Consider the following 13945-nt stretch of genomic DNA (forward strand, 5'->3'; position numbering starts at 1 on the left):
CCCAGTCAAGAAATCAGGGCTGGATCCAACACCGTTTTTTAGCTCACTGCACCATCCCAGCTCAGAACCTGGCTATATGCAAATTAGTCTGTTCCTGTCCCAGTGCATGATGGGAACAGGGCAAACCAAACTACCAAGCCAATTCTTACACTGGGAAGGAAACAAGCTTCCGGGGACCGGGGTCTGGCATTTCAGCCGTCGTCGGCCCGGCTTGCTTGAATCCTGATGGTGCAATGAGCAAGGGACTCACATCTGAGTATACCCTTCCACGCTTAGGGTGGACAAAATATTTAACAACAAGGGGTGGTGATGGACAGAGTTTCTGAATTAAGCAGAATACCCTCACCCAGTCAAGAAATCAGGGCTGGATCCAACACCGTTTTTTAGCTCACTGCACCATCCCAGCTCAGAACCTGGCTATATGCAAATTAGTCTGTTCCTGTCCCAGTGCATGATGGGAACAGGGCAAACCAAACTACCAAGTCAATTCTTACACTGGGAAGGAAACAAGCTTCCGGGGACCGGTTTCTGGCATTTCAGCCGTCGTCGGCCCGGCTTGCTTGAATCCTGATGGTGCAATGAGCAAGGGACTCACATCTGAGTATACCCTTCCACACTTAGGGTGGACAAAATATTTAACAACAAGGGGTGGTGATGGACAGAGTTTCTGAATTAAGCAGAATACCCTCACCCAGTCAAGAGATCAGAGCTGGATCCAACACCGTTTTTTAGCTCACTGCACCATCCCAGCTCAGAACCTGGCTATATGCAAATTAGTCTGTTCCTGTCCCAGTGCATGATGGGAACAGGGCAAACCAAACTACCAAGCCAAATCTTACACTGGGAAGGAAACAAGCTTCCGGGGACCGGTTTCTGGCATTTCAGCCGTCGTCGGCCCGGCTTGCTTGAATCCTGATGGTGCAATGAGCAAGGGACTCACATCTGAGTATACCCTTCCACGCTTAGGGTGGACAAAATATTTAACAACAAGGGGTGGTGATGGACAGAGTTTCTGAATTAAGCAGAATACCCTCACCCAGTCAAGAGATCAGGGCTGGATCCAACACCGTTTTTTAGCTCACTGCACCATCCCAGCTCAGAACCTGGCTATATGCAAATTAGTCTGTTCCTGTCCCAGTGCATGATGGGAACAGGGCAAACCAAACTACCAAGCCAATTCTTACACTGGGAAGGAAACAAGCTTCCGGGGACCGGTTTCTGGCATTTCAGCCGTCCTCGGCCTGGCTTGCTTGAATCCTGATGGTGCAATGAGTAAGGGACTCACATCTGAGTATACCCTTCCACGCTTAGGGTGGACAAAATATTTAACAACAAGGGGTGGTGATGGACAGAGTTTCTGAATTAAGCAGAATACCCTCACCCAGTCAAGAGATCAGGGCTGGATCCAACACCGTTTTTTAGCTCACTGCACCATCCCAGCTCAGAACCTGGCTATATGCAAATTAGTCTGTTCCTGTCCCAGTGCATGATGGGAACAGGGCAAACCAAACTACCAAGCCAATTCTTACACTGGGAAGGAAACAAGCTTCCGGGGACCAGTTTCTGGCATTTCAGCCGTTGTCGGCCCGGCTTGCTTGAATCCTGATGGTGCAATGAGCAAGGGACTCACATCTGAGTATACCCTTCCACGCTTAGGGTGGACAAAATATTTAACAACAAGGGGTGGTGATGGACAGAGTTTTTGAATTAAGCAGAATACCTTCACCCAGTCAAGAGATCAGGGCTGGATCCAACACCGTTTTTTAGCTCACTTCACCATCCCAGCTCAGAACCTGGCTATATGCAAATTAGTCTGTTCCTGTACCAGTGCATGATGGGAACAGGGCAAACCAAACTACAAAGCCAATTCTTACACTGGGAAGGAAACAAGCTTCCGGGGACCGGTTTCTGGCATTTCAGCCGTTGTCGGCCCGGCTTGCTTGAATCCTGATGGTGCAATGAGTAAGGGACTCACATCTGAGTATACCCTTCCACGCTTAGGGTGGACAAAATATTTAACAACAAGGGGTGGTGATGGACAGAGTTATTGAATTAAGCAGAATACCCTCACCCAGTCAAGAGATCAGGGCTGGATCCAACACCGTTTTTTAGCTCACTGCACCATCCCAGCTCAGAACCTGGCTATATGCAAATTAGTCTGTTCCTGTCCCAGTGCATGATGGGAACAGGCCCTGATCTTTGGACTGGGTAAGAGTGGTCTGCTTGATTCAGACACTCTGTTCATCACCACCCCCTTTTCCGAATCGTTTTTGGCCACTATAGGTGTGGCAGGGTATACTCAGACATGAGTCCCTTTCTCACTGCACCATCAGGATTCAAGCAAGCCGAGCCGAAGAAGGCTGAAATGCCAGAAACCGGTCCCCGGTAGCTTGTCTCCTTTCTGGTGAAGAATTGGCTTGGTAGTTTAGTCTGCCCTGTTCCCATGATGCACTGGGCCAGGGACAGACTGATTTGCATATAGCCAGGTTCTGAGCTGGGATGGTGCAGTGAGATAAATAACGGTGATGGATCAAGCCCTGATCTTTGGACTGGGTAAGAGTGGTCTGCTTAATTCAGACACTCTGTTCATCACCACCCCCTTTTCTGAATCGTTTTTGGCCACTATAGGTGTGGCAGGGTATACTCAGACATGAGTCCCTTTCTCACTGCACCATCAGGATTCAAGCAAGCCGGGCCGAAGAAGGCTGAAATGCCAGAAACCGGTCCCCGGTAGCTTGTCTCCTTTCTGGTGAAGAATTGGCTTGGTAGTTTAGTCTGCCTTGTTCCCATGATGCACTGGGCCAGGGACAGACTGATTTGCATATAGCCAGGTTCTGAGCTGGGATGGTGCAGTGAGATAAATAACGGTGATGGATCAAGCCCTGATCTTTGGACTGGGTAAGAGTGGTCTGCTTAATTCAGACACTCTGTTCATCACCACCCCCTTTTCTGAATCGTTTTTGGCCACTATAGGTGTGGCAGGGTATACTCCGACATGAGTCCCTTTCTCACTGCACCATCAGGATTCAAGCAAGCCGGGCCGAAGAAGGCTGAAATGCCAGAAACCGGTCCCCGGTAGCTTGTCTCCTTTCTGGTGAAGAATTGGCTTGGTAGTTTAGTCTGCCCTGTTTCCATGATGCACTGGGCCAGGGACAGACTGATTTGCATATAGCCAGGTTCTGAGCTGGGATGGTGCAGTGAGATAAATAATGGTGATGGATCAAGCCCTGATCTTTGGACTGGGTAAGAGTGGTCTGCTCAATTCAGACACTCTGTTCATCACCACCCCCCTTTTCTGAATCGTTTTTGGCCACTATAGGTGTGGCAGGGTATACTCAGACATGAGTCCCTTTCTCACTGCACCATCAGGATTCAAGCAAGCCGAGCCGAAGAAGGCTGAAATGCCAGAAACCGGTCCCCGGTGGCTTTTCTCCTTTCTGGTGAAGAATTGGCTTGGTAGTTTAGTCTGCCCTGTTCCCATGATGCACTGGGCCAGGGACAGACTGATTTGCATATAGCCAGGTTCTGAGCTGGGATGGTGCAGTGAGATAAATAACGGTGATGGATCAAGCCCTGATCTTTGGACTGGGTAAGAGTGGTCTGCTTAATTCAGACACTCTGTTCATCACCACCCCCTTTTCTGAATCGTTTTTGGCCACTATAGGTGTGGCAGGGTATACTCAGACATGAGTCCCTTTCTCACTGCACCATCAGGATTCAAGCAAGCCGGGCCGAAGAAGGCTGAAATGCCAGAAACCGGTCCCCGGTAGCTTGTCTCCTTTCTGGTGAAGAATTGGCTTGGTAGTTTAGTCTGCCTTGTTCCCATGATGCACTGGGCCAGGGACAGACTGATTTGCATATAGCCAGGTTCTGAGCTGGGATGGTGCAGTGAGATAAATAACGGTGATGGATCAAGCCCTGATCTTTGGACTGGGTAAGAGTGGTCTGCTTAATTCAGACACTCTGTTCATCACCACCCCCTTTTCTGAATCGTTTTTGGCCACTATAGGTGTGGCAGGGTATACTCCGACATGAGTCCCTTTCTCACTGCACCATCAGGATTCAAGCAAGCCGGGCCGAAGAAGGCTGAAATGCCAGAAACCGGTCCCCGGTAGCTTGTCTCCTTTCTGGTGAAGAATTGGCTTGGTAGTTTAGTCTGCCCTGTTTCCATGATGCACTGGGCCAGGGACAGACTGATTTGCATATAGCCAGGTTCTGAGCTGGGATGGTGCAGTGAGATAAATAACGGTGATGGACCAAGCCCTGATCTTTGGACTGGGTAAGAGTGGTCTGCTTAATTCAGACACTCTGTTCATCACCACCCCCTTTTCTGAATCGTTTTTGGCCACTATAGGTGTGGCAGGGTATACTCAGGCATGAGTCCCTTTCTCACTGCACCATCAGGATTCAAGCAAGCCGGGCCGAAGAAGGCTGAAATGCCAGAAACCGGTCCCCGGTAGCTTGTCTCCTTTCTGGTGAAGAATTGGCTTTGTAGTTTAGTCTGCCCTGTTCCCATGATGCACTGGGCCAGGGACAGACTGATTTGCATATAGCCAGGTTCTGAGCTGGGATGGTGCAGTGAGATAAATAACGGTGATGGATCAAGCCCTGATCTTTGGACTGGGTAAGAGTGGTCTGCTTAATTCAGACACTCTGTTCATCACCACCCCCCTTTTCTGAATCGTTTTTGGCCACTATAGGTGTGGCAGGGTATACTCAGACATGAGTCCCTTTCTCACTGCACCATCAGGATTCAAGCAAGCCGGGCCGAAGAAGGCTGAAATGCCAGAAACCGGTCCCCGGTAGCTTGTCTCCTTTCTGGTGAAGAATTGGCTTGGTAGTTTAGTCTGCCCTGTTCCCATGATGCACTGGGCCAGGGACAGACTGATTTGCATATAGCCAGGTTCTGAGCTGGGATGGTGCAGTGAGATAAATAACGGTGATGGACCAAGCCCTGATCTTTGGACTGGGTAAGAGTGGTCTGCTTAATTCAGACACTCTGTTCATCACCACCCCCTTTTCTGAATCGTTTTTGGCCACTATAGGTGTGGCAGGGTATACTCAGACATGAGTCCCTTTCTCACTGCACCATCAGGATTCAAGCAAGCCGGGCCGAAGAAGGCTGAAATGCCAGAAACCGGTCCCCGGTAGCTTGTCTCCTTTCTGGTGAAGAATTGGCTTTGTAGTTTAGTCTGCCCTGTTCCCATGATGCACTGGGCCAGGGACAGACTGATTTGCATATAGCCAGGTTCTGAGCTGGGATGGTGCAGTGAGATAAATAACGGTGATGGATCAAGCCCTGATCTTTGGACTGGGTAAGAGTGGTCTGCTTAATTCAGACACTCTGTTCATCACCACCCCCTTTTCTGAATTGCTTTCCATTCAAGGCAGATCTGCCATTTTTAAGATGGTCGCGCTCCGACACCTACTATATCAATTACAGAACCATCCGGCGCTGGTTCCACATGCATGGTTCCGACGACTGAACGCGGCACTGAGTGGCTTTTTGTGGGAGGGGGCGCTGTACGAGTTGCACTGCGGACTTGCTTCCGCTCCACATATACAGGGGGCCTTGCCACATCCGACGTACTGTCCTACTATCAGGCATCCAACTTACTGGTACTGAACGACTGGTGGTACGCGGACAGAGGTGATCCTACCTATGCGGTGGAGCGATCCCTTATGGGCTCGGTCTCCCTACACACGCTTCTGTACTCGGCGTCGCTTCGGAGATCTCTGCCGTCCGTCACGGGGTAGCCTTTCAGATCTGGCGGCAGGCCCTGTGGCAGAATGGAAGATTGCCTCAACTAGCGGCCCTAGAGGGCTTTCAACATTGGAACGCGATAGGCATCTCTACCCTGGGTGATGTCATGTCTGGGGGGGTGCTCAAGTCCTTTGCCATGTTGCGGGAGGAGTTTGAAATGCCACACGCCCAATTTTACAAGTACCTCCAATTCCGACATGCTCTGACCCCGTACCTCCAGGGAGTGGAAGATATGCCGGAATTTAGTCCAATTGAGGCCAAGGTCTTCATGGGAGAACTGCCTGACAAAAAGATTTCCCGTATATACCAAACCCTTGTGCGCCATAGCGCCTCAGACCTTGCCCATCTCAGGACCCAGTGGGAGCGGGATGTTGGGGAGCTAGACAAGGAGGATTGAGTGGAGGCCCTAGAAGGGCCCAGGGGAGCCGCCATTTCCACGCGCTTGCGACTGATACAATTCAGGTACCTTCACCGTACATACTACGTTAGACAGCGCTTATGGAGAGCGGGCTTGATTGCATCTCCGAATTGTCTTCGGTGCAACACAGAGGTGGGGACGCTGCTACATACAGTGTGGGACTGTGGGGCTCTCCAGCGGTTTTGGGACAGAGTTTTTCGGTGTTTGAATGAGGTACTGGCCTGGGAGCTGCAGAGGGACCCTAAACTGGCTCTTCTTCATGTGGTGGCTGGAGTGGGGGGCAACCGATACAAGCGTCATTTACTACTGTTGGGGCTGCCTTTGGCCAAAAGGGACATTGCGAGATCTTGGAAGGCGCCCCGCGCCCCTTCATTCATAGCTTGGCAGAATGGAATGGACTTTTGTATGGGCCTGGAACAGCCTATATATGTCGCACGGGGGTGTCCCCTCAAGCATTATAAAATTTGGAAGCGGTGGGCAGACCATAGAGGCCTGGACCTAGACCCACCTCCGGAGGAGGAGGTCGTACAGTTAATCTGACAGTCAGATGACCTATGTTATGACGAACATTGCAACACGCATAGTGCAACACGGACGAAGTAGGCAGCGGCACACATGGGAGGGAGGGGGGAGTTGGGGTGGGTGGGGAAGGGCAGGAGGGGTTTTTTGTACAACAAGACATTTCTTTGTTTGATTATTCTACTGCTTAATCGCCTACGAAAATGTTTGCATGTCGCAGTCATTGATTATTTGTCCTAGTGATTGTCTCTGGAGGTCAGAGAATTACTTGATGTGTTTCTACCATGCAACTAATAAAATCTGTTTTCAAAAAGAGGTCCCATGGGACCTCTTTTAGCCACATATGGTACAGCACCCTGGCACATGGCTAGGCAAAAAACAATGGCATGTATAATGCCAATAACTTAAACTACAACAAATGCAAGACCTGTTGCATTTCCAATGCAATGTGTCTCACATTTGTTAGAGTTAGAGCTGTTGGCTTTGAAAATGACAATGTTTTGTACTTTTGCATCTTTATAGCAATGGCAATAGCGCTATGCAAATAAAATTACTCCACTGCAAATAAAAAACAAAAGTGAAAAACTTTGTAATTTTAAACACCAACAGCTCTAACTTTAGCAAATGCAAGAACTATTACATTGCAAATGCTTGTTATGTTACTGATGCTCCTTAGTTTTCTCTCATTCTGGATATTGCATGGCCACTAAAACATAATGTTGGACTGGGTCAAAAAATTATATGTTTTGCTTTGTGTTTTAAATGGGTTGATGTTATTTATTTATTTATTTGTTTATACCATTTATAGAGCGCACTAATACCAACCGGTGTCCTGGCGCTAAAGTGGTAGCTCCCTGGGTTTATAATCTCAGATCTAACTCGAGAATAGCCAAGTTTTCAGACTTTTTCGGAATGCCAAAAGGTTGGCGCTTTGATTTAAGGCTAAAGGAAGAGCATTCCAGGCCAGCGCTGCCCCTCTCACAGAGCTTCGGCCCCCCCCAACGCACCTTCCTAATGCTGGCGATCTTGATCAGCCCCAAGTTAGCCGATCTTAATTGTCTTTCCGGCGTATACCATTGGAAGAGCTGTTGGTGGAATTTTGGACCTATTCCATGGAGCGCTTTGTAAACAATGCATAGGGCCTTAAACCTGATCCGCTTCCGCACCGGGAGCCAATGCAGCTTAACCAAATCCCTGGAAACGGAGGCGAATTTTGGCAGGCCAAGAATAAGATGGGCCGCCGCATTTTGCAGTATCTGCAGCTTATTAAGCAGACCCTGGTGAGCCTCAAGTAGTAGACTGTTACAGTAATCGAGGCGGGAAAGCACCAGGGCTGACACCACCATCTTTCTACTCCCTACTGGTAAGAAGGGAAGGATTTTCCTGATAATTTTCAAGGTCCAATGAATGGATGATGAAAGCGCAGTCACTTGGGGTTTGTAGGAGAGTTGGTCATCAATAATTACTCCTAAATTCTTCACCTTTATCGCGGGGGAGGGGGGGGGGGTACCCATATCTTCCGGCCACCATTCCGGGCTCCAAAGATTGGCTTTCTGCCCAAAAAGTAGCACCTCTGTTTTAGAGGAATTCAGTTTTAAGCAGCTTTTTTCCATCCATATGCTGACTGCTTTCATACAGCCTTAAAACCCGGCAGCAACGCCTAGGTTTTTTCCCGGGAGCAATGATACCAAATCTGGGTATCATCGGCATACGAGGTTAACTCGAACCCGTAGGATCGGATCACCGGGGCAAGAGAGGAAACATAAAGGTTGAATAAGGTGGGGCTTACGGATGATCCCTGAGGGACCCCCCCTGGAAGTTTAAAAGGTTTCGACTCGAAATCTCCTATTGCCACCACCTGAACCCTGTTCCTCAGAAAGTCTTTCAAAATGCTCAGTGCCTTCCCCTGAATTCCGCAGTCTTCTAAACGGTCCACCAACACCTTGTGGTGGACCGTGTCGAAGGCCGCGGATAAGTCGAGAAGGACCAGAACAGCTTGTCCTCCTGCATCAAGAGCCTTCCTAACCTCTTCCGTGGATTTAATCAGGGCGGTCTCAGTACTATGACCTTCCCTGAACCCATGTTGGGCTAGGTCCAGGCCCTGTGTTGAGCGCAGGAAGGCAGATAGTTGGAGGTTCATGGCCTTCTCGATTAGTTTGGCAGGGAGCGGCAGTCTGGCAATGGGCCTGTAGCTGTTTGGATCAGTAATATCCAGTGTGGGCTTCTTGAGCAAAGGAAGGATGGAGGCCCGTTTCCAGCATGTAGGAAAATCACCCACCTCAAACATCTGATTAAACAGCCCAGTTAGAGTGTCTGCAATTGGGCGGGCTGCCAGCTTTGCTACTGCCACAGGACAGGGGTCCAAGGGGGAGCCCGAGTTAGTAGCTTGCAATAATCTAAGGATGTCTGTAGTAAGTACTGGTGCAAACGCCAGAAATTTCTCTTCTTGAAGAATACTTACGGGAGACCTGTGGGAGTCCTCTCGTAGACTCAAGGCGACCTGCGGCTCAAGAGAGGTGAAGATGGCCTGCACTTTGTTATGAAAGAATTTAGCTAAAGACTCACAGAGTTCTAAACTAGAAGAACGGTCACTGGCTTGGGACTAGGGACTAGCACTTCTTAATTTGTCCCCACAAGGACTGGAACGTTTTCTTGCCCAATGACCAACTCTTAACCCCTTGCATGCTGATGACTGCCCCCAGCCGTCATGCACTCCAGCGCTTGTGTGCTGATGACGGCTGGGGGCCGTCATAAACCCGCCCACTCGCGATTTTGCCGCACAGGCGCAGAATCGCGGCCGTATTCAAGGGGTTAAAGGGATACACAACCAGACTCAGCAGTGTTGGCAGGCATCGCTGATGTCAAGGCTGTCAGAGTGGAGCACTAATATACAGTACTCAGACATCCAAGCGCCAGTGTGGCCCAGCCATGAGCTGCTGCGGACTCACCCAGCAGTGGCTCATGTGTGTTGTTGAAAGGTCTTCTTTCTCAGATGCTAGGAGAGCCTGTTTCACAATGTTCACACTGAGCTGTTATTTACAGCACAGAATTCAATCCAATCCGATCCTACACTGCCGAAAACGATGTACGTATGCACATATGACACAAACTCTTCCACCTGCCATACTGTGCGCACATAAAGCCAGACACCTCATCCAGAGCTGGAATCAGAAGCCTATGTTAACTATTGAAAAAAGAAAACTATCTCAGATGCTTAGTGTGTGTATCTATGTATAGGTCTCATGGTCCCATGTTGCACGGTGCAGTGCCATCCATATGTGGACAAAAGCGGTACCAAGGAACCTCTTTTTGTCACATATGGTACTGCACTCTGCAACATGTCTCCCTGAGAGTGGACGTGGAGACGTCACAGCTGTTTAACAGGACGCATTTTGAAGCCATCCTGAGGACAGGGTTGAGAACGTAATGCTGAGGGCAGCCCTCTGCAGGTGGTCAAGAGAACTGCAGTCTTTAGCCCAAAGGAAATGTCGAATGAGGCCATCGTAAAGAAGATATGGTAAATCCACCCTACCCATAATGCATTGCATATGCATTGCATGCAAGACAGTACCACAAGTACATTTAAATAGCTATGTCTCTATATACAATTAGTAGCTTTCCGTATTCAGCTGACCTGTGTGTGTCACTGATGAAATAGGATCTCATTGAAATGTGATAAAATAATTATCATATTATCTCCGGATTAGGTTGTACTCTGTGCCGCGCTGCTGAAGGGAAATGTATGGAAGGTCTCATATAGACGTGAGATGTGACCTAAACTGTGTCAAAAGTAGTAGTGAGAGGGGCAAAGTCTAACCACTGCCAACCTTGCTTCTAGTAAGCAATGAGTGCGTGTTTAGGAACTGCTTGCAGGTTTTAAAAACATTTGATTGCAAGTAACAAATGAAAGAAAAGCACGGCCACGTGCCACGCAGCGTGTAAGCCCTTTAAGAAAATAGTGCTCCGAGGCTGTAATTAAATGGAAAAAAAAGGTGCCAGGCCCCGGGGGATGGGGCTCTCCAGGAGCTGATAATGGCCCAGTAGGAGGGCCGCTCTGCCCCCTTTTATTTTAAATATAAAAAAAATAAATAGAAGGCTGGGGAGTGGGGTCCCTGGGGCCAAATTCGGCCCAGGAAGGGGGCCACATGGCCACCTCCCTTTTTTTTAAATAAACAAAAGGGGCTGACCCCGGGGCTCAAAATGCTCCAGGAAACGGGGCCAATGCGGTTCTCCTTCCAAAAAAATAAAAATAGAAGAAAAAAAAAACCCGGCAACTTGCCAGAGGCCCGGCCCCTTTCCCCACCACTCTGCAAACGCACCTCCTGGCACACTGCAGGTTGGAGGATGAAGTCCCCTCGGCTGATGATGGTCCTTAAGGGTCAACCAGACCTTCTGTTACCTCCAGTAAGCCCCACACAGTCAGATTGCTGAGAGGTGGTTGGAGGTCCTTTGTTTTATTGCCCAGTGAGTGACAGCATTTGCCTGCCCATTTACTAGTAAAAAAGCTCACAGTGATCAATCCTTTAGCTTTCCACTTTTTCCTTTTCAAGGTTCCTTTTAATTTTTTTCATTCTTCTCCTTATTTTAGAGCATACTGCAGCTCACCAGAAAGTCCTGGTGGGCCACTGGCTTTCCTCTCATTTGATCTTCAGTGCGCTGTATTCTATGCAAACTATTTTTAGACTGGGTGGCAATCTTGAAATTGTATTTTCCAAGCTGTATCACTGTTTTATCATTCGAATATATCCACCACACTTAGAATTATTATGTTGCCACCTTGAATCAGTAAAGCAGTGAAACACTATCCACATTAGCATTTGAAGATGGCTGTCCAGTACGATCTTTACTGACTAACTGTGGAGTGGTGTTTTGTATGGGTTATCATTGTTTTCCTCTCCAAGGTTTCCAACCTGTTGATTCTATATATGGCTGATCTGGTGGAATTTCAAAACAACGATACACTATGTTCAATGCCATTAAAAGTTAGCCACCTTCTGCTACAAATAATTGTATTTTTATATTTCAAGCATTCACCTGCCAATCTTTAGTGACAGCATTTTTTTGTTTTTCTACTTTAACTCTTTTAATTTATATTGTGTCTGTTTTATGTAATGGTGAGTCAGTGGGTTGATGAATGGACGTGTGAGCACTAACACGAGTGACAGAGTGCATTTATGGTGGCTTATTAAGTGCCTAAATTGATCAGTGACATAAGAGACAATTTCAGTTATATGCCAGACTTATTGGCATTGCCAATGCTTGTTAGATATGATATGTAGGACCCTTGTACCGTTCATGGCGAACATATTATATTCTATACTTACTTTGCAGGCTTTGTGGTATTCCCTTCAAACTCTGACTTCTTTTTCTCAATGTCCTTCACAATTGGCTTGAGACGTTGTCAATCACATCTGGATCAGCCCACAAGGACTATTTTACTCTCACTGTCTTTTTGTTGGCTGTTTCAGTGTGCCTTCCACCTCTGTTGGAATGCATGAGGGACTATCTTACTTCGGAAAGCAGTCTGTGAGTGGACTGGCAGCACTGGTGAGCACTGAAAAGGCATCAGACAAATCGATGGCACGGAAAATAAATCAATCCTTTTTTTCTGGACCATCGATTTTCATATATTTTTATCTATGCTTGCACCCCAGTATACAAACAAGCACTGTCAAAACCATTGTACTTGACATTTGTAGAAGATGCACATGTCCAATCCCCATGCTATACAAACATCAAACCTAATTGTGTGGCCAATGTTTGTTCGGTGTGTCAGTTTTTCCTTCCCTTCCTACTTCTTTCCCTCTTTTCTGCCTGTTTGTCTCTCTCAGAGGGTCAAAGTCTGTTGCTGAAAAATAAGTCCAGGCTCCCACAAATGAGTGGTAGTGCCCACCACTGGCAATCACCTGCACAAATGAACCACTATATTTAAATCACTCCCTGATACTTAAGGACACACATCAGATTTGGGCTTACCTTCTTGCACAGTGAGGCTTTGGGGCTGGCTTTGGGTGGTCCCAGTGGGTGGTACCACATGATCGGGATATGGAAGCAAGTATGAGGAGCCTGAAGGCTGAGGCAGTAAGCGTGGCTTTCCAGGGCCCGGCCTGACCCCTTCCTGGTGGTATTGCGATGAAGTGGAAATCTTGTACATTGCCTCGGGCCTGTCGGGGAGCGGGCAATACTGCGTGGGGGGCAATCGTGATGTTGGGGGGTGACCATTCATGGTAGCGGGGTAAGAGCTGTGCAGCGGGGCGACTCTGGAGGGCTTGCCAGGAGGCCAGTGGCATCTGGTGGTTACCATGGGTCCTCCAGAGTCCTGAGCAGTGCACTGCGACCGCCCACTTTGGGGCAGCGCTCCTCTAGTTCCCTCACCTTGGTTGTTGTAGGGCAGCGCTTTCCCTCTCTGCCCGGCATTGTTGAGGGCATCAGTTGGCACGAAGGGAAACACTCGGTTGTTTCTTGATGTCATTCTGCTCCAGTGCTTGGCCCACTGCGGCCTACTGAATTCCGAGCGGATCCACCGCCTTTCAACAAACCACTCATCCTTACTTTAAGCGCTTTTCTGCAGTCGAACTGTGCTCTAGTCAAAAGTGAACTTTAGGATCACTGTTTGCATTGCATTGTGTACGGTACGTCAGTTGTACCAATTTGCTTCAGGTGCTTCATTTGTCGCATATCGTTGGGGTTGCTTGTCTCTCTCATTTGTCACGACGTTCGGAGTGCGTACTTTTTAGTGCGTTTTCTGAGGGGTTTTTTCGTAGCATGATGTTTGTTGCAGAAGCCTGTAGCATGCTGTTTTTGGTGTGTCGTTTCAGGAGATTCTTTCATAACGATATTTGGAACATGTTGATTGTGATTTATGGCTTAGTGGATTATCTTTCGGTCTGTCATTTTGCTGCGTACATTCTAGCGCTTTCTTCCGGGTGTGACCTTTTTAGTCCGCCGTTTGTCGCTCCCCTGCAGTTTGGACTGCGCTGCCTCAGATTCGCCGTTTTAGCGAGCCAGCCGGGCCTCGCCGTCGTGTGCGTGGGGTATCGCTTGCCAGACAACCGCCTCCTCGCCTTTGAGGGGTGAAGGGTCCCCAGGCTGCCTGTCCCGGGCAGGTGCGCACCTACTTCCTCCAGGAGCTACCGGTTCCGAGTGTGCGCACCGACGAGCAGCTCATTAAAGTTACACGAGCCCCTTCCTTCGAGCTTAGGTTACAGAGTGGATTTCTGAAGCAACTTCTTAAGAGCAGTTGT

General features: G+C 48.6%; 1 protein-coding gene across 2 annotated transcripts in view; it reads right to left on the minus strand.

Moving 5' to 3' along the window:
- LOC147747950 (uncharacterized) overlaps nucleotides 1–13294 on the minus strand; it is a 44647-nt gene extending 31353 nt beyond the window's left edge. For both annotated transcript variants that reach the window (XM_086957162.1, XM_086957153.1), the window contains exon 1: nucleotides 12678–13294. In XM_086957162.1, the coding sequence (XP_086813288.1) occupies nucleotides 12678–13173 (496 nt within the window). In that variant the 5' untranslated portion in view covers nucleotides 13174–13294. The remainder of the gene's footprint in view (nucleotides 1–12677) is intronic.
- Nucleotides 13295–13945: the final 651 nt, after the last annotated feature.

Source organism: Lissotriton vulgaris, chromosome 1_1 (assembly GCF_964263255.1).
Source record: "Lissotriton vulgaris chromosome 1_1, aLisVul1.2, whole genome shotgun sequence".
Taxonomy (NCBI): domain Eukaryota; kingdom Metazoa; phylum Chordata; class Amphibia; order Caudata; family Salamandridae; genus Lissotriton; species Lissotriton vulgaris.